We start from the raw sequence: 19,773 nt of genomic DNA on the forward strand, positions 1-19,773 counted from the left end.
CCTGCCTATGCCCCCAGCCCTCGCAAAATTCCTAGTATGCAGGAAATCAGTAAAAAGCAAGGTCTGCTTGCAGGCACAGTGCACAACATGCTGCTCTCAAGGAGGTTTTTGCTGCCCCACGGCTCCCTTGGTGCAAACCCCCCTAAGGAGAGTGCAAAAGGGACCTGTTGCCCCCACCCTGCAGCACAAACAGACCCCCAGCCCCTCTTTGCTGTAGGCCTCCAGTGAGTGCCCTGGGCAGCTCCAAGGACAACACAAGTCCTTGAAGCTCCTTGGGGTAAAGGGCTCAGCCTAAAGGCAGGAGAAATGCTCAGGCTTGAAATAGCTGATGGAAGTGGATGGCTGGAGGATGAGTCCTGCTCTGAATCACGAAGCTCCTGCTGCTCCTGGCCTTGGGCATCCTGCGCATGTAATATGCTGAGCACAGCCATGAACATGCACACACATACACCGACCTCAGCCAGCACCCCCGGTGAGCACACCCACAGCTGTGGCAAGAGAGCACAGGCAGCCAGGCTTCTGCCCCACATAGCCCCAGGGACAGGTCTGCCCCATCCCCGCTGGCCGCAGGTGCCCCAGGCAGGTCCCCTGGAGGCAGGTCTGAGGATGTGGATGTGGGGCTGGGGTCTCCACTGAGCCCTGGCCTCCATCCCGGCTTGGGACCAGCATGGGGCAGCTGAACCCCATCCGCACTGCGAAGTGTGGGTACCTTGCAGACTCACGTGTGGGACCATCTAGTCCAGCACCTTCTGGATGCATGGAAGAAGGTGATGGAAATGAGTTTGGGATAAACCACCCTCCAGGTTGGGTCCCCCTCTCTCCTGGAGCAGCTCTGCAATGAGGACAGGACCCACGAGCAGCATGGCCAGGAGCTTCCTGGCCAAGAGAAATTAAAAAGCCATTGATTTTTGCCATTAGAGGGGGTGTGGCTGGAGCTGATGTGCTGCAAGCAGAGCCATGCACTGAATAATTCACAGCAAGAGATGACAAAGCCCGTGGTCAGGCTGGGGAAGCCTCTCCTATCCTCCCAAGGACGGGGCCTTTGCTCCTGCCCCAGGGCGGTGGGGTAAGGGACCAGCACTGCTCTCGGTTTCAGGGACCTGGGGGGCATGTGATGGTCCCCGAGAGGGTCCCAATAGACAGGGAACAGCAAGAATCCGGAGCTGCTCAGCGAGGGCAGGCTCCATGTGGGCGAGGAGGTTCCTGACCGAGCATGCTGCCCCCCCCCGAGGTGTCCTGGCTTGTCCCCAGGAGTAGCCGGACATTGCTGGCATGGCTGCCCTGGCTTGCACCTTGAGGCAGGGACACCCATCGTGGGGCAAAGATGCCCCTCATGGGGCAGGAACAGCACTTGTGGAACAGGGACACACTTTGTGGGGCAGGGACACCCCTCACACGGCACCACCATGCTCCTGCTGTGCCCAGCCAGGCCTGACACTGTGCCCTGACATACCTGTCTGTGCAGTGGGGAGCAGCCCCCCTGGAGTGGCTCCCAGGCCACCTTCTCCATTGCTGGCAGGCCACAGGGCACCCATGGGCACCCAGGCCAGAAATCCCCTCTGGGTTGTGCCGTGTCCCCCATGCCAAGCGTTGTCCAGGGCAGAGCCTGGAGAAGTAGGATGGGGCGCCGGAGGACAGAGCATGAGCTTCTCAGTGACAGCCGGTGCACTGGATGGGCGAGCTGAGTTTGCCAGGTCTCAGCTGCGGCGCTGGCGAGCCCCAAGGCAGCAGCCTGGAGCCGGGAGAGGGCAGCTGGAGCCTGGGCAGGGCCGGCAGCGGCAGCCAAGGAGTTAACTTCCCAGCCTCACTGCATGAATCTGGAGCTATTAATACTCGCACGCTGGTTTAGCTGTCAGAGCGAGCGGCTGCTCTGCCGGTGAGACAAGCCCCGCGGAGCCACAGCTCGCCGACAACACAACTTTCCTCCGTGAGCGCGTGGGGCTCTCGGCCCGGCCACCTGCCTGCCAGACCCTGCCAGACTCTGCTGGATCCTGCCAGACCCTGCTGGACCCCACCTGCTGCAGGCCCCTGCGCAGGGGACACTTTCCTTGGCAGCGCCGCGGGCACCGTCCTCTGCGACCACCACTGTCCGGTGCCACATGGGCACTGGGTGCCGGAGAGGGGCAGCTGCTTCCCCTGGCCTCTGAAGCACCACAGGGCTTGGCCAGGGCCTCATCCTGCCCTGCTGGACCCCTCGGTGTGGGCGATGCCAACCCTGGTTCCTGCCCACACCCCCTGAGGACTGGTGCTGCCTCTGGCCAGGCTGCACGATGGGTGCTGGGGTGGCATTGGGCATTGCTGGCCTCGGAGTGAGGGTGACGTGGGACATGGCACAGCCCGGCGCTACCTCCATTCACGGTGAGGAGCCAGCACCGGCACTCAGTCCGGCCGCGTGAAGGGTTTCCTGACACCATGGCCCTGGGCGGGCGAGCGTGAGCCTCCAGCCGCTGGCGGCACTGGCGAGGGGGAGGAAGATGCCAACACCTCTCCGGCGCTGCCTGGCCTGTGGTCCCCCTTGCCCAGGCACGGTGGCCGCCGGAGTTGAGCAATGGATTCCTTCTGCTTCGTCTGCTTCCAGAAAGAGGAGCTGCAGCCCCTGCACCTGCACAGGTCAGTGCCACGGTGTCTGGTCGGGCAGCACGCTGTTGGTGGGGACACACGGTGAGCCCATGAGGGATGTGGGAGCCCAGGATGGAGCTGAGCTGGGGGGGTGATGCCTGGCATGATCACTGCCTGCCTTGGCCGTGCCAAAGTTTCTCTTGGAGCAGACGCATCCTCTCCTGGCCAGAGACTGGGGCCCGGCGCTGTGCCGGGGAGAGGCTGCGTGCACAGCACGTGTGCGCATCCACCATGTGCTTCCCTGGCGGCAGCTCTCCCGGGCACGGGGTGGGTGTCCTGTGCTGTGCCGTGCCGAGTGGTGCTGGTGTGCCCATGGGAACGGGGCTGTTGGCAGCAGTGTGTGAACCCTCGGCATCCTGGAGCCGTCCCACCCGCTCCTGCTCACCCAAATGGGGGTCCCTGGCTGGACTCTGCCCCCAGGGCCTTGCTGCTGCCCCTGGGGCCGAGGCTAGCTGGGGGATCAGGGCAGTTGGGGGTCCCCAAGGAGGGCCACAAGGCTCCCCAAGGCCTGGCCCTCCCAGCAGCAGCACCAGCGCTTGCCTCCCCCCCTCCCCGAAAGCTCTTCTCCCGTTGTGCTGCTGAGCGGCAGCCAAAGCGAATGTGCCGGTGCCGGAATTAGCCAGGCAGCCGGCAGGGATGTGAGGTGTGAACGCCGGCACATGGTGTGCCCAACTGCTCCTCAGTGGCACCGAGCCACTGCCAGCTCCTGTCCCGCGCCACCAGCCTTGGGGCAAAGCTCCCACCTTGCCACAGCCAGGAGCCCCCCCCATAAGCACTGGCTGCCCACAGCAAGGTCTGGGGGGGTGGTGGTGCCAGGCTGGGGGCCAGGCAGGACTGTCGCTGGGCTGTGGGCACGTGCCAGTCCAGGCAGTCTGTCCTTCCTCCCAGCATGAAAGAAGCTGTAGGATTTGTTTTGCTGTAAATCATGTTTTTTGGAGTCTCGATTCCCGTGAGTCACTGCCCACGAGCTCAGCACCGGCTGGGAAGGCTCCAGGAGGTGGGAGGGGGAGGGACTGGGGGACCAAGGGTGGGAGAGGGCCCTTGGGTGTAGGTGCTGCTGGCTGCAGAGGAGTGTGGAGCATCCCTGGGCCTCCAGTCTTGCAGCCCGACCCAGGGTTGGAGCCGACCAAATGCATCCAGCCTGTGCTGTGGCACAAGTGGCACGAGTTTGGCATTTTCAGCCAGGGAGGGGTGAGCCCGCAGTGGCAGTGTGATGGCCGTCAGGACCACCCCTCCCTGAACGGGGAGATGGCAAGGGATGGACACCTGTGGCTTGGCCCCAGAGACTTCTCCCTGTCCTGCCCTGCTTCAAGGTGGGCTGCACTGGGTGGGGCTTCCCAGCCCCCAGCAACCCCCTAGCTGTCACCAGCCTGTCCCCCCCAGCCTTTCCCTGGACCTGCCTCAGCCCGTGGGGACAGGGCTGCCATCACCTGTCACCTCCAGCGCAGCAGCTACCAGGGTGGGGTCACCCCAGGTGGGGGGGGGGGGGGCGGGGGGGTGTGCAGGCAGAGGGACCCACCAGGTGCTCCCCACTCTGCCACTGACCCACTGCCTGGCCCTGGGCCTGTCACCCTGAACCGGTGGGAGCGTGTGGGCCCACGCGTGTGGGTGCCGGAGGCAGCGTGTCTGTCCCCGCAGCCTCGCTAGATGGTGCCAGGAGAACGGGCTGCGAGCGGAGGCGGCTGCGGGTGCGCGGTGCCAGACTGTGTCAGGCTGGCCGGGGTGTTGGGGTGCCGAGGCAGGCCCTGCGGCTCTCCCTGTGCTCCCAGGTCAGTCCTGCTGGCTACTTCGACCCCCCCTTGGTGATGGAACGGGAAATGCTGCAAGCGGGAGCTGTAGGCACAGCTGTGCTCCAGCCCCCGGCAGCGATTCAAGCTGGTGTCTGTGGCTTCAGACCCAGAAGGGGAATGGGACAGTGCCATGACCCTGCCACAGCCCCAAGTCCCACCTCCCCCATGAAGAAACACACTCTGCTTCTTCTCAGAAGAAACTCACTCTTTCGTTTCAACCCAGTAGCTGAATAGTCATCATTATGCTCCAGAGTCAACACCACATCCAAGCTCCGTGCAAGTGGCTGCTGGCACGTGGTGCCACAGGTGCTGACCCAGCCTGTGCTGGGGGGCCAGCATGCAGCACACTGTGCCTCCCTCCCGGCTGGCTTGGGTCCATCCTGTGCCCCCCAGGAGCACGGGATGGGGTCTGGGGGGCTGCGGGAGGAGAGGCAGCACCCCACTTGGCGTGTCCCTGCCACGCAGTCGCGCTGCAGATTGTGCCCCGGGGCACCGGGGCTGCATCTCCTCCCCGACCTTGAGAGCAGCTGCTGGGAATCTCGTCCCGGCAGCCCCAGGCAGGGCTGGCAGCACCCTGCTTGGGGGGACCACCGAGGTGGGGGGCACTTAGCCCCGGTGCTCCGGGAACCAGCTCCCACCAGCCCCCTTTCCCCTTGAAATCCCCCTGGCTGGGCGCTGTCCCCGGGGACCAGGGGGGGCACCCAGGCCCCCCAACATGGGTCGAGCAGCCCCGGCCACCTGGAACGGCGAGCGGGCAGCGAAGGTCACGGCGGCGCCTGCGCCGAGCGGCGAGGCTGGCCTAAGGGCAGCGGCAGGGCAGGGAGGCTCGGGGCTCCGCGGGCGCTGGGGGGAACGTCCAAAAGCCGCTGGGAGACGCCGCCGGCTGCTCCCGGGCTGAGCGCTGAGCGTGTCCCCTCCGCTGGCGCTGCGGCTCCCAGCGTGCTCCGCTCCCGCGTCCCTCCCGCGTCCCTCCCGCGTCCCTCCCCGCCTGCTCCTTCCCGGCAGCCCCGCCGGCAGCCCCGGGCAGCTTTTAGCTCACGGCACCGGAGCGTGACCGGCAGCGGGCGGCCGTGGCACCCCGACCCCCGTGCTCTGCGGGGCACGGCCCTTTGGCTCTCACTCTGCCCGGGGGTCCGAGTGATGGTGAAGGGACCAGTGACCTTCTTGCTGAATTTGGAGGGGATTGGGCTTGTCAGAAATATTTTGGGCTTTTCAGGTAATTTCCCCACCACCCGCCCTGCCTGAGCACATCCCTGTGGCACGAGCCAAGATATTTCCTCTCCGAGCAGAAATCCCGGGGGCATTGGTGGTCCCTTGGGGCGCCGTGGGCTCACCGCATGATTTGGGATCGAGCTAGGTGATAAACACGTTTGTTCCGGCTCCTTTCACCTCACAAATCTTAATTAGTTATTAATATTCTCTCAGTGCTTTGAAGACCACAAGCTCAATGCAAACATTAACTGGTGCTATTGGTGTTACTATTATTCAATCTGTGTGTGACCCACGTACTGGTGATGTGTTGGTCTGCAGCCTGGCAGCTGCAAAATGAGCCACGGAGCCCCCACGGAGCCCTGCTGAGCCCCACGGAGCCCCACAGAGCCCTGCTGAGCCCCACGGAGCCCCACTGAGCCCTGCTGAGCCCCACAGAACCCTGCTGAGCCCTGCAGAGCCCCACAGGACCCTGCTGAGCCCCACGGAGCCCTGTCAGAGCCTGGCTGGTCTCTCACCGACAGCTCAGCCTCTGTGTACCTGGGGCATGGCACAGCCCCGTCCTCCAGCACTGGGGCGGTGGCACCGGGAGCCAAGCCATGTGTGGGGTGCACGACATTGTCCCTGCAGCCCCCCGCGGCCCCCGGGCAGGCTCCCGGGCACTGGCACCTCGTGCCTGACCTAGAAACAGCCCCGAGCTATAAATAGGGCGAGTGCAGGAGAGCTCAGAGGCGCCGCTCGAACCGCAGCGAGCAGGAGGCTGCGGGAGCCAGGGAGCCGTGGCTGCGGGACGGCATGGCAAGGGCAGGCAGGGGACACGGAGACACGGGGCCTTGTGCAGGTGCCATGGGAAGGGACACGGGGGGAACCCACTCCATCCCCAGCAGCCGGTGGAGTGGGACGCGCGAGGATGGCCGCGGTGGCTTTCACCATCCCGTGTCCTGCTTACGCGGCAGCACAGGGATCACCCCAGCTCTGCCCCATCTCCCACACCATGCCGGTTCCCGGCACCTTCGGCCCTAAGCTGCCACCCCTTTCCAAGCCCCACAGCGGCTGCTCTGAGCACCCCTCCAGCACCCCTCCAGCACCCCTCCAGCACCCCTCCAGCACCCCTCCAGCTTGCCCTTGCTGGGTCACCAGGCTCCGGTGATGCAGGGGTCAGCATTTTTCCTCCCGTGCCACACGGATGCCCCCGTGCCCGTGGGGATCGTCCATCATCTGGAGCTGTGGTGCTGGGAGCTGTGGCAGGGACTGGTGAGTGGAGTGGGGATTGAGGGGACTGGCAAGAGCTTGTGAGCTGCAGCTGCCTCTCCCGCTGCCCACACGCAAGGCCGGCGATGTCCCGTGTGGCTGCCGGATGGGAGAAGGGTGGCAATGTCACAGGAGTGCCTGGCACCGAATTAAAGAGAAGTGTCAGAATGTGATTCAGCCTCTTGTTTTAAAGTCATTCATAAAAAGACTAATTGCTTGGTGTGCTCGACTAGAAGTGGATGAGAGCTGTCAGTGAGTCAGTGGTGAGGGCTCCCCTGCCCGCCCGGCGGCGGGGGGCTCGGGTGCCAGTGGGACGGCCCTGGTCCCGGCAGAGTGGGCACAGCCAGCTTGCACGGCCCACGCGGTGCGTGGGAACAACCCGCCGTCCCCCCTTGGAGCGTGGGGCAGCCCCACAGCTGTGGGCCGGCTCAAAGCGGTGTCGCAGAAGTGAAGGGACCCGGTGCCCAGCTACGAGCCAAGGAAACCCCAAAGTGAGTTGTGGCGTGTTTAAAGCATTCCCGCTTGGCCCGGGTGAGTGGAGGAAGAAATCCGGAAAGACTGGATGTGCACAGGGATGCTCCGAGGAGCGTGGTGCCTTCCTCCAGGAGAGCTGCCGTTGTCCCCTGAGCTGGGGGTGCCCGGGAGCTCCCAGTGCCCGGTGCCCGGCGCTGGCATCGCTTGCCGAACACGTTGCCAAACTTTAACGAGGCTGAAAGGAAGCTCGCGCGGCGCGTCTGCCTCGGCCGTTCCCTGGCGCGGTCCGGACGGGCCCGCCGTGGTGAGCGCGTGGGGGGACGCCGCGTGTCCTGAACGTGTTTGGGGTGACGCCTCGGAGGGGCGAGCCCGCGACACGGTGGGCATCACCCGCGCTGAAGGGGAAGAGATGCCAAGTGGCGGGGGGTTCGGGGGGAGCGGGAACCGGCCCGCAGCAGGATGTGGCCCCTCACAAGGACATTCCCGGTGGCGAACCCCAGGTGTCCCAGGCTCGGGCTGTGGGCATCCGTGTTGCTGCCTGCAGTGACGAGTGGGGTGGGGACAGGGTGAGGAGCCCCATCCCCGCGTGGGGAAATGCAGAGGGACCTGCCCCAGCCCCTGCTCCCCGCCGTCCCCCCCGGGGGGCGGCTCTTGGGGCCGAACCCCGTGGTACCGGAGCCCCGAAGGCCAGCGGGGAGGCGGCCCCCGGCTCCTGCCCCGGTACCCCCGGTAAACCCACCCGCAACCCCCGCGTGGGCCTGGGCCGGAAGGGTGCGGGTGTTGGGGGAGGGGTGGGGGGGGCACGGGACCGGGGAGCCCCCCGCATCCCCGCCAGCGCCCGGCGCAACGGTGGCGGGGCCCCCCTTCTGCCCCCCCCTCCCCGGGGCGGTGCCGGTGCCGGGCGGAGCGCGGGGCGGGGCGGGGGGCGGCGCTGCCCTGCCGGGGGGGGCGGGGGGCGCCGCGCTCCGCTCCGCTCCCTCCGCTCCTCCGGCGGCGGCGGGGCCGCGGCATGAGCCCGGCGGTGCGGGCGGAGAGCGGCGCGGCGCGGCCCCGCGCGGGGGGCGGGCGGCGGCGGCTCCTCTCCCGCCGAGCACGGGGCGCGGCGCCTCGCCCCACCGGTAAGGCGGCGGCGGCGGCGGTGGGGAGGGGAGGGGGCGCGGGGGGCGCCGCCCGCTCCGGTACCGGCCCGCGCCTTTGTGGCGGGCGCGGCGGGGCCGCCCTTTTGTCTGCCCGCACGGTGCCGGGAGCGGCGGAGGGGGGGGGGGGGGGGGGACACGCGGACGATCGCGGCGGCGGGTCCCCGCCAGCCGAAATAACCATCACGGTACAACCGGGGATCCGGGATGAATGGGGGGGGTCGTCTCCCGCCGCTCCCCGCAGAGCCGGGGGGGGATCGCCGGGGCGCTGCGGGTGCCGCCCCCGGGGGCTCGGCCACCGCCCCGGCAGGAGCGCGGGGTCCCGCCGGCGGCCGCCCCCCCCCGCCCCGCCGGGTCCCCGCTCCGGCCGCTGCCACCTGCGCCCCGGCCCGGCCCCGGCCCTGCGGCGGCGGGGACAAACTCGGGGCCGGAGACGGAAGCGGCGTGAGTCACACTTGAGAGGAGTTTGTGCCGGAGCGGGGCTGGCACCGTGGGCCGGGGGGGGGGGGGGCGGTGGGGCGCCGGGGGGGCTCGGAGCCCTGCGCTGGCCCCGGGGCCGGTTTCCGAGGGAGAAAGATGGTCCCGGTGGATTTAGGTGCGTGGCGGGGGGGGTGGCTCTGGAAGGATGCGCGGCGATGGAAGGCGGCTGGGAGCAGGGGAAGGGGAGCAGGGAGGGGACAGCGGGCGAGAGGTGGCCTTGGGGGCAGCTCAGGCCATGTCCCCTCGCCATCTCCCCCCAGCAGTCAGTCCTCCCCCGGCCCCCCTCGCCGCCAGCGCGGGTGCGGGTGCAGGAACCGGCCTCCAGCCCGCGCAGCCTCTCGCCGGCTGCGGCTGGGGAAGGGGGAGCGTGACCCACTTTCCTCCAGGTCCGGCCTCGCTGGCGCGGTGGCCGCGGGCGGGCGACACCAACCGCGTGTCCTGCAGCACCTCAGGGACAGGCGAGCGGCGCGGGGGGCTGGGGCCGTCCGCTCTCGCCGCCCCTCAGCGCTGGGGCTGGCGTTGGGTGTCGGCTGCCCGGAGGCGAAGCCTCGGCCCTCGGTGCCCGTGCGGTTCCGTGCCCTGCCCGGGGTGCTGCGGGGAGGGGGAGGGAGGCTGCCTGGGGGGACACGGGGTCGGGGAGAGGTGGGAGCATCCCCCTCGGCGGAGGCCGGCACTGAGGCAGCAGGGTTCCAGCAGCTCCGGCCATGAGGGTCCCGCACGGGGCCGCGCGTCAAGGCTGTGAGCCCCTCGGAGCGGAGACGGGGCTGGTTTTTGCAGCGGGGTGACGCGCCCCGCTGCCCCCGAGAGTGAGAGGGGCCGGCGGGCCCTGCCCGCGGGGGCCGGGAGGGCGACGGGCAGGTGCCGCTCGGGGCGTTTGTCTTTGCAGATCCCAAACGTGCGATGCTGCCGGCGCTGGTGGAAGAGTTTTGGGAGGGAGATGATGACAGGCTGATGAAACCAATCAAACAATGAAGTAATCATAAATCCCCGGTGCCGGCGGCGAAGGCAGGAGGAGCTGGAGGCTGGAGTAGCTGAGGTCCTAACGAAGCCATCCTGCTCATCAGGAAAAATCTCGGGAGGCCGAAGCGCTGAAAGGCAGCCAAGGTCCTGCTGTCGGGGGCCGATGGACGGAGACGGCGTGGTGCAGATGAAGGCAGGGAAAATCCTGCTGGCAGCACCGGGAGAGCAGTGTGGAGGGCCTGGAGGATGGCGGCAGGAGGGGAGAGCGGCGGCTCCCTGGGGAGTGGCTACCACACATCCCTCGGGAGGATGGCGAGAGCTGTCGGAGGAGAGATCCCGGGTGCTGCTTAATTTGTTCTTCCCAAATTCGCCTGTGAAACCTCAATCCTGAGGCCCAAGGCTGAAGAAGCTTGTCACAAGCTCATGGCCAGGATGGGAAATGGTTCCCACTGTGGGGAACACTACGGATGGGTGTGATGGGGCCTGACCCTGCCCGGCAGCTGAGACACCCCACTGGGAGAGCAGCTCCCACCAACAGGGAGCCCGTGCGTTTTGGGCTGTTTGTCAGCTTTGCCAAAGCTGATCTTGGTGCTGGGCAGGCTGCTCCAGTCCTGGCGAGGCGCTGGTATGAGAAACTCCAGATAACTGGGAATTCAGTGCCATCACTTGGAGAAATGTCCCAAACTGAGAGCGCTGGGACATCACGGTTGCTGCGAGTGCTTTGATGAAGGTTTGGTGCTGGTTCAGGCTCGTGGTGCAAGTGGCGCTTGAGCATTTCCCAGCACTTCCCCACTGCCACGGAGCCAGTGAGACAATACGGGAGATGGGCCCCATCCAGCGCCTCTTTGGGGGGTGGCTGCTGCTCCTGGTAGCGGGGTGCTGCCAGAGGGGCTCTTCTTGAAATGCTCCCTGCCTGCAGCCGCTGGGCCGTTCTCCTGTGCCGTGTGTGACCAGCCACCTCCTGGCCATGCTCGGCTTGTCCTGAGCGGCTTTGGACAGCCCCAGGATGGTGCGTGGGCAAAGGGACCCTCTCCCCTCACATGTTTTGCTGCTTTTGGTCGGGTGGGAGGCAGCGGCCGGCCTGGGCAGAGGGCCGATGTGGCTGTGGGATGTCCGGCACAGCGGGTACCCGTGGCTCGGAGCCCCCATGAGATGCCTGTTCCCTCCTCCATGTCCGTGGAGACGTCGGCCTTGTTAGGCCAAGGTGTCTTTGGAGCCCTCCCTGGGTGCTGGCGCACCACTGCCCCCGGGAAGCTCAGCTAATAACGCCTCACGCCGGTGCGCGGGTCCCAGCGGCGCGCGGGAGAGGAGAGGATGTCCCCAGAACGGGGTCAGGCGGGAGCGGAGGTGGCGGAGGCTGGAACTGGAGCGGGGCACTGGGAAGCAGCGGCTCGGCATGGGGCACAGCCGAGGCACCACCTGCCCCCCTCACCCCGGCAGCACCCGGGGCGGTGCCAGGGGTGGGGGGGCCGGGAGCAGGCACAGTCCCGGCAGGGCCAAACACTCGCTTGGAAATGACTTTGCCAGCTCAGCGGGTGGTTTAGAGAAAATAGGGGAGGTTTGGGAGCCAGCCAGGGTGCGGAGGGAGTGAGCTCCCTCCCAACGGGTGCTCTGGCCTCCAGCCTGCCAGGCTGGGGGGGGAGTCAGTGTTAACCGCTAATAAGGAATGCCGATTACACCATCATTAACGAGCACGCTGCTGTTGTAGTGAGCATCACAGCGGTGGGAGGGTTTGGGGTTGTGGGGGGGGAAATCAAAGCTCTGCAGAATACACGTGGTGCAGCTGGGGCACCCGCAGGGGCAGAGCAGCGTGTGCCTGCGCCCGCCCCGCTGCTGGGGATTTCTCATTTCCCTGCTCTCTGAAGAGAAATCTGGGTCCTACAAGACCCTGTCCTGCATGGTTTTACCCTTTATGTTCTCAATTCCTTGCCCCGGCACAGCCCAGGGTGTGAGTTGTGGCCCTTCGCCAGGGTTCCAGCGTGCTGCCTCGCTGTAGAGACCCCTGTGTTGGGCTCAGCCCAAACCACTTTTCCTTTAACCCCACTCAATAACCGGGTTGTTTTCCTGACTTGTCAGTCTCTGACAGGGCTGGAGGGGACTTTTTCCCCCTTCCCCTCTTAAATTTTAAGGAGCTGCTGCTCCAGCAGCCTCCTCTGCCAGGTGCCTGGGGCAGCTCTCCCAGGCGGCCTCTGCTCCTCTCAATGAGCTCTTAATGAGTTTGCAATTACTTATTGGCAAAGCCGATGCGCCCAGGGCTGGGTGTGCAGCGGAGCGGGATGCGGAGCAGGGGAAAGCATCCCCTTGCAGGGAGCAGTGGGAGTGGGTTGGAGGTGCTGGCCCCTGTGCCCAGTGGGATGCTGGGCTCTGGATACGGGATGCCACCCTCGCGGGAGCTGCTCCACGGTGTTGGGGATGGAGTCGGGGAGGTTTGGGGAGCGGAGCGGCAGTTGCCGACGGAAGACGAGTGGCTGCCTATAAATACCTGCCAGGGAGCAAGGAAGAGGTGGGTGGATTATCCTTCTCACTCAATGAGATAAATGGTTCTGAAACTTAAACAGAGAACAATTTTAGTCTGAATAGTAGGAGAAATGGTTCAGGATGTGGAGATGATGGCACAAACCACCTGCGGTGAGTGGCAGGGTCCCAGTGCCGCTTGGCATTATCTTTGCTGCCCCTTTGCTGTTGCCCAGGGTCTCGTGCTGCAGCACTCAGCTGGGATGTGCATCGTTCCCCCCCGCTTTGAAAAGCTCCTTCAACAACACCCAAAACAACTGAGCCAGGCGGTTTTGGCTTCCTTCGGGCGCGGCGCTGGCTCCTTTCCCCCCCGTGCTTCAGGGCTGAGCTGTGGAGGCGGGAGAGGAGCTGGTGTGCTGGGAAAAGGCCCCGTTTCTGCTCTGGTTTGACCTGATGTGACATGCAGCTGCACGGGTGGTTGCGTTGGCATGACTGGCATGGGCCGAGGACGTGGGACCTCAACCCTGGCCATGCTGGGCTGGCAGCATCTCTTGTCGTGCTGGCATGGGCGCCCCATCCCCCGCCATCCCCATGAGTGTGCAGAACCAGCTGGAAACGAGCCCTCGCTCCCTCTCCCTGCTTCTGCCCCACTTTGCTACTTACATCAAAACCAACATGTTTTCAAATGTATTTCAATTTTTAATGAAATTTTCTGCATTTATGCTTTTTTTGGCCTTGGTACGTTGGTATTTTGGCCACCACCCACTGGTTGGTTTTCCCTGGGATCGGTGTTGGCTCTGTATTCCCCTTCGCCTTGACATTGGGGTGCATTGCATCGAGCCGGCTGTAGTGGGGGCACCGTGGCAGGATCCCAGCAGTGCCCGTGTCCCTGCCAGCGTCCCCAGCAGCACGGCCCCATGCCTGCCCCGCCAACCCGCTCCCCAGCAGGTTTGCCTGCTCCGTAAAGCACCGCAAATGCAGCAGCCGCAGCCCTGGCGTGGCTGTGAAAGCCGGGCAGGTGGCAGGCGGCAGGCAGGGGACCTGCTGTGGTGAGACACCCATTTCTGATGGGTGGTTTTCAGTTGCTGGTCGAAAGGGGCTGCCTGGAAAACCCAACAGGTTTAGCCAAGGGAAAAAGCGAGTAGCCCTTGACTTGGAGAGCTCTTTTAAGCAGCCCTTCACCTCCTCTCTCCCATCCCACCAGCAGGTTTTTTTTTTCTTAAACCCCAACTCTGCTGACTTGAATAATTGCCTTTCAGCACTGGTTAATTAAGAGACATTGACAAGCATGATTGTAAGTTCAAGTGTAGACAGAGTTCTTCTTGCAGGATGCTGGGAGCTGTTTTTAGTCATGCATCCATCGAGCTGCTGCGCTGATCCACCTCCACCTCCAGCACCCAGACACTGAAATGGTGCTCCTCTTCCAGGAGGCCAATAAAACACTATGGAGATGAGCTGCTTTGGAGATCTTATGAGTCAAGCCGTTACATTTTTGGAACATCATGATGTTGAAGTTCCTTTTCTATTTTTTGCCCAACTTCCCAGGGAAAAAAAAAAAAAAAATTAAGAAGCTGCGCTCTGCTTTGGGATGAGAGACAGTGCCAAGGTGGAAAGAAAGGAGGGAGAGGTTGGAGATCAGGCTTGGCCTTGTTGGGAAAGGGCTGGGAGGATCCTTGTGCATCAGGCAGCACCCTGTCCCCGGGGTGCTTTGGGGGCACCCATGGGGCATCCGGCACCTTTTGGGGTGGCTGCCGCAGCCCCTGCATGGCCATGGCATGGGGCTCAGCCCGCGGGCATCACCCGGGCTCCCTCCCATGGGGGTGGCTCGTGTGCACCCTCCAGCAGGGCCGCTCTCAGCCTCTGTCTTCAGCAGCCGTGGGCTCGCTGCCCACGAAACACCCACAGCTGCAGCCGCCGAGCGCCTGCGCTGTGTCCCCGGCTGCCCGTGTTCCCGGCTCTGTCCCGGTGCCCATCAGACCCCCAGGTGCCGTTGGTTCTGGAGGCAAGCAGGATTCATTGTGAGCGGGAGGTGTTTTTTTTCCCCCGGTGAGACGCTGCATTAAAAATCTAAATATAAACCAGCGCCCGCTCGACTACTGTCCCATGATTTTTGTCAATTATCTGCTACAAAATCAAAAGCAGCCGGATTTATCTGCTGAGGGACCCACCGGCCCTGGGGGGCTCGTGTCTCTGCTCGGGGCTCGCTCTGCGCAGGGTGATGGTGCTGCACTCGCGTGCACTTGCAGCGTGGGGTGGCTCGGTGAGGTGCTGGGTCTGTGCTCTTGGGGATGAGGGAGGGCGATGCAGCGTCCTCAGGGCATCAGAGGACACCCTGGGGTGGTTTCGCTGCAGTGGGGTGGCTGAGTTCAAGCTTGACACTTGTTGCGGAGATGGCCAGGGTGAGGAAAAACTGCTGCTGGTTTGTTGGGCGTGAGGAACGTCAGTGCTGTCCGTGTGTTGTGGGCCGGGCTCTGCACCAGAGCCTCTGGTGCCCTGGTAGGGGAAAGCTGAGCGTCGGTGCCGATGGATGGGCAGAGGCATATGGCGGGGTGATTTGCTGCAGAGCAGCCAATGTGTCCCGCTCGGTGCCTGCAGCATGGCCCTGACCCCGCTCTGGAGCATCGTGGCTTGCAGGCAGGCTTGGTGCTGGAGGGGGCTGCAGTGCTCTGCAAAGGCAAGAGGGGACAGGACCGGCTCCTGGGGTCCCCACTGGGGACTGTGGCAGCAGTGGGGAGCCCCAGAGGGTCTCAGCTCCTGTCCTGCGCAGTGGCTGAGAACACACCAGGGCCGAGGAAATGTGTGTGTGTGTCCCCACGTCCCTGCCCTTCTGGCTCTGCCATTCCCCAAGCCCTCACTTGGCCCCCAGATATCCCCCCAAGTTGGAGGCACAGGGGCTGCTGCCCCCCACAGCTGCCCCTGCAGAGGCTGGAGCATCCTCTCCAGAGCCATTGGGCTGGTGGCCTCTGGGAACAGAAGGGTGGCACCCAGTGGGTGCTGCTTGGCACCGCCCCAAGCAGCCTGGCGTCTCTCTGCAAGGTGCCATGCTCCCAGCTCCGGGGATGGGGTGGGATGGGATGGAGTGCAGTGGTTTCGCAGCACCCACCAAAAGCAGTGACGTGCCTCTGCCTTACAGTGCAGCCATGAGCGCGGGTTCGATTGAGCAAGAGCCGTCGCGCAAGCTGGCCTGCTGTGGGGTGCCCCTCATCACCGAGGACATGCAGTCCCTGGCCATCCGCACCCTCTCGGGCACCGACATCAGCAAGCACTACGACCTCATCCGCGAGCTTGGCAAGGGCACCTATGGCAAGGTGGACCTGGTGTCCCACAAAAGCACAGGTGAGGGGAGTGGGGAGGGTGGGAGGGCACAGGGGACACGGCCGTGCTGGGAGAGGGGTGCCCAGCATATCCCAACCATGCCCTGGGTTCACCCCCATCCCTTGTCCACCGCAGGCACCAAGATGGCCCTGAAGTTCGTCAACAAGAGCAAGACGAAGCTGAAGAACTTCTTGCGGGAGTTCAGCATCACCAACACACTCTCCTCCAGCCCCTTCATCATCAAGGTCTTCGATGTGGTCTTCGAGACCGAGGACTGCTATGTCTTCGCTCAGGAGTATGCCCCCGGCGGGGACCTCTTTGACATCATCCCGCCGCAGGTGGGAGCCCCAGCCCCTCCCATGGGAGCCTTTTTGGGGTGTAGGGGTTCAGTACGCCCAGGGTGCTGAGCAACGCTGCTGCTGTGCTTTGGTGGCTGTGGGGGAGGGGCCCCACACATGGGGACCTGTCATCCCTGTATGGGTCCACCCCAATACAAGCACTTACAAGCAAGTCTGGGACCCATCACCCATCCCTTGGGTGGCCTCAGACCCATAACCTGTCCCTTGAGTGGCCTCAGGCCCATCACCCATCTCCTGGAGTGGCCCAGGACCCATCACCTGTCCCTGTAACGGTCTGGGACCCATCCCTGGGGTGGCCTGGGACCCATCACCTATCCCCTGGTTGTCTTGAGACCCATCCCCCACCCCCTGGAGATCCTGAGACCCATCACCCCTCCTTAGGGTGGCCTGGGACCCCCCACCCATCTCCCTGCCGCAGAGAACACCCCAGATAAAAGCAGCCGTGCCCGCGTCGGGCGTGCACTGACGTACCGGTGTGGCGGTCGCCAAGCTGGGGGGGTCACCGCGGGGTTCGGTGACGGGGGGCTGACGCCGTGTCCCCGCGCCCACAGGTGGGGCTCCCCGAGGAGCTGGTGAAGCGCTGCGTGCAGCAGCTGGGCCTGGCCCTCGACTACATGCACAGCAAGAGCCTGGTGCACCGGGACATCAAACCAGAGAACGTCCTGCTCTTCGACCGCGACTGCCGCCGCATCAAACTGGCCGACTTCGGCATGACCCGCAAGGTGGGCTGCCGGGTCAAGCGCATCAGCGGCACCATCCCCTACACGGCGCCTGAGGTTTGCCAGGCCGGGCGGGCGGAGGGCTTCGCTGTGGACACCAGCATCGACGTCTGGGCTTTCGGGGTGCTTATCTTCTGCGTCCTCACAGGGAACTTCCCCTGGGAGGCGGCGGCGGCTTCCGACGCTTTCTTCGAGGAGTTTGTGCGGTGGCAGAAGGGGCGGCTGGGGGGGCTGCCCTCGCAGTGGCGGCGCTTCACGGACAGCGCCCTGCGCATGTTCCAGCGCCTGCTGGCCCTCGACCCCGAGAAGCGCTGCGCCGTCAAGGAGGTCTTCTACTTCATCAAGTGCGACCTGATGGCCGAGGTGCGGCGCCGGCCCTCCTACCGCTCCCGCAAGCACGCTGGGGACAAGCTCCCGGCCGGTCCCCACCGCCACGAGGCGGCTGGTTCCTGCACCCCCGCCCCGCTCAAGAGGACCGTCCTGACCGAAGGGAGCGGACCCCGCGGCTCCGAGCCAAGCGCGGCCCCCCCGGGCACAGCGAGCAGGACAGACGGACGGCAGGACAAAGGCAAAGGGCAGATGGTCCTGGCCACAGCAATAGAGATCTGCGTCTGACGGTGCCGGGGTGGCACGTGGTGGCCACCCGTCTGTCCCGGCCTGTCCCCCGGCCCCAGGGACAGGGATGGGGGGTGCTGGTCGTGGTGGTGGCACGAGCCGGGACCAGGCTCCGGGTCTCCCAAAGCAAAAAAAGAAAAGAAAAAAAAAACGAAGAAGAAAAGGACAAAACTGGTTGCGCTCCGTAGCGCTGAGGATGCTGATCCCCCCCACCCTGCCCTGGGTGAGGCCGGTGGCGGGAGCCTGGCCAAGGGCACCGCTCGCCGCCAGGGAGGACATTGGTGCCCCCGGCTCCTGCCGTGGTCACGCTGCCCTCTCCGAGGCTCCCCCCTGGGTGACACAGGGAGGGCTCTCCCCATACGGGCAGGAAGAGCCAGGGGGTGCTGTGTGGGTGGGGGGGTGCGGGGCAGCCAGCACCCACCGGCTCTCCCCCACCCCGTGCTTGGCCCCTGGCTGGTGCGGGGGAAGGCCGATGACCCCGCACTGTGGAGGAGGCCTTTGGGGAGGTTTGGGTGGGTGGTGATTTGCCCCCTTCCACCAGTCCCTGCCCCGCTGGTGGGGCACGGGAAGGGATGGGGAGGTGGGCGCCGGGCCGGTGAGGGGGAGCCGGGGGGGTCACTGGCAGCCCAGGACTCCCAGCAGCCCCAGCTGCCTCCCTGTCACGGGAGGTGCTGGCAGCCATCGATGTAGCAAGTGTCCCTGTCTGTGTGTCGTTGTGCGTCCCAGCCACCACCGCCGGCAGCCCCTGTCCCCCCGCCCTGCCCCTCTGGAGGGACCGGTCCCCTCCCGGCGGGAGCTGTGCTCTGGGCTGCGGTGGCGGCCGCGGTGCCGCCTGTCCGGCAGGTCGGATGCTGGGGGCTGAGCTGGCTCTGCCGTGGTGGTGTCCCCTTGTCCCCTCCGCAGACTTTTCATACCCAGAGACTGGAAAAGGTGGTGGTGGGGGATCTCCAGGCTGGTCTGCACAACCTGGGGTGCAGGGCAGGGGGCTGCGAGCGGCCTCCCGATGGCCCCCATGGGTCCCCGTGCTGTCCCCACCACCCCTCCTTGCTGTCACCCCTTCCCCAAACCCCGGTTACCCTCCCCTGGGGCTGGCGGGGAGGAGGCAGTGGGGTAAATCCCCCCCGGGGCTGGCTGCGACGAGGCAGGGTGGTGGCGGCAGGAGCCACTGGTGGCCCAGTGGCCTCTTAGTGACAAAGTCATGGGGGGTATGTGGGGGTCACAACTCCCGTCCTGGTTTCAGGCACCCAGGGCAGCGGAGGGCTTACCCCGCCACCGAGGTGGGGAGGCTGGGGGGCACCCCGAGGTGGCAGCGCCCAAGCCCTGGCAGAGTTTGGGCTTCCCTCCCATCGGGTGGGTGCCGTGGGGACCCCCCTGTCCCCCCAATTCCCGCACAAAGGGCTATAACGCTATTCAGCAGCAGCAGCAGCAGCAGCAGCAGTTTACACAGCAGGCGGGTGCCCGGCCGGCCCCCCCGCCTCCGCCGCTGCCCCCCTGTCCCCGTGGCACCCACCCCTGCCCGCCGCCCGCCCGCGGTGCCAGGGCCGAGGGCTGGTTTTAGAAGTAGCATTGCCCCGATGTAGAGACGCTAGGCGCGGTTTTTTCTCCTTTTTGCCTTAGGTCCCTCGATGTCCTCGATCTTTCGTGCAATAATGTAGATAAGGGATCCCGGCCGCCCCCGGGAGGGCTCGGTTGTACCTCCCCGGGTGGTCTGTCCCGCGGGGGGGTGCCCGGGTGTGATTTCTGTTCCTGTCGAGGTCGCTGTGTCGGTAGGTTTGTCGGGTTTTTATTTCCAGTTCCCTCGGCTGTCGGGTTTCGGACCTTCTTCCCGTAGGAGAGGCTGTAGTGTCACAGACGTTACCTCAGTTTGTCACTGTTGAAAAGGATTAAAAAAAAAAAAAAACAACCAAACACTAAAACCGTAAAAAATGACAAAATGCATAGTCATAAAAGCAACAAAAAAATTCTCAATGGCGGTGAAGACTTTTTTTTTTAAATAAAACAAACATGATGCTGCTTGTGCAGCCGTGGGCGGGCAGGGGGCTGCCTGCCTTTGCCCTGCCGTGGCCTGATGCTTGCTGCCCCCCAATTTCACCCCATCCCCCCATGCCCGGCTGCTGTGGCCACCCCGGGGCGGGAGGGAAGGGGCTGTGGGGCAGGGTGGCAGCACCCATGGGTGAGAGGGGACCCGGCTGCCCTCAGCGTGGCCCCCTCCAAACAGGCAGGGCTGCCTGATGCCAAATGTATTCCAGCCACGTCTGCAGGCTAATTTCAATTTCCTGGTAATTATGCAAATGAATGTGGATTTAATTAAGGGCAGATTTCATTAAAGTCTTCTTGGGGAAATGAGAACAGGGTGGGGGAGAGTGAGGAGGAGGAGGCAGGGAAGGAAGGA

General features: G+C 65.0%; 1 protein-coding gene across 6 annotated transcripts; it reads left to right on the forward strand.

Moving 5' to 3' along the window:
* The first annotated feature begins 1,880 nt into the window (after positions 1-1,880).
* On the forward strand, positions 1,881-19,449 carry SBK1 (SH3 domain binding kinase 1). Of its 6 annotated transcripts, XM_074918913.1 has the most exons (5): positions 8,347-8,461; positions 9,846-10,544; positions 15,507-15,709; positions 15,824-16,026; positions 16,599-19,449. In XM_074918913.1, exons 2-5 carry the CDS (start codon positions 10,387-10,389, stop codon positions 17,379-17,381), a joined length of 1,347 nt encoding a protein of 448 aa, XP_074775014.1. In that variant the 5' UTR covers positions 8,347-8,461; positions 9,846-10,386; the 3' UTR covers positions 17,382-19,449. The 6 variants fall into 6 exon arrangements, with proteins under 6 accessions (XP_074775015.1, XP_074775014.1, XP_074775016.1 ...); XM_074918914.1 differs by lacking the exons at positions 8,347-8,461; positions 9,846-10,544 and adding an exon at positions 1,881-2,610 and having other exon boundaries at positions 16,599-19,447; XM_074918915.1 differs by lacking the exon at positions 9,846-10,544 and having other exon boundaries at positions 8,348-8,461; positions 16,599-19,445.
* The last annotated feature ends 324 nt before the right edge of the window (positions 19,450-19,773 follow it).

Source organism: Athene noctua, chromosome 15, assembly GCF_965140245.1.
Source record: "Athene noctua chromosome 15, bAthNoc1.hap1.1, whole genome shotgun sequence".
NCBI lineage: Eukaryota > Metazoa > Chordata > Aves > Strigiformes > Strigidae > Athene > Athene noctua.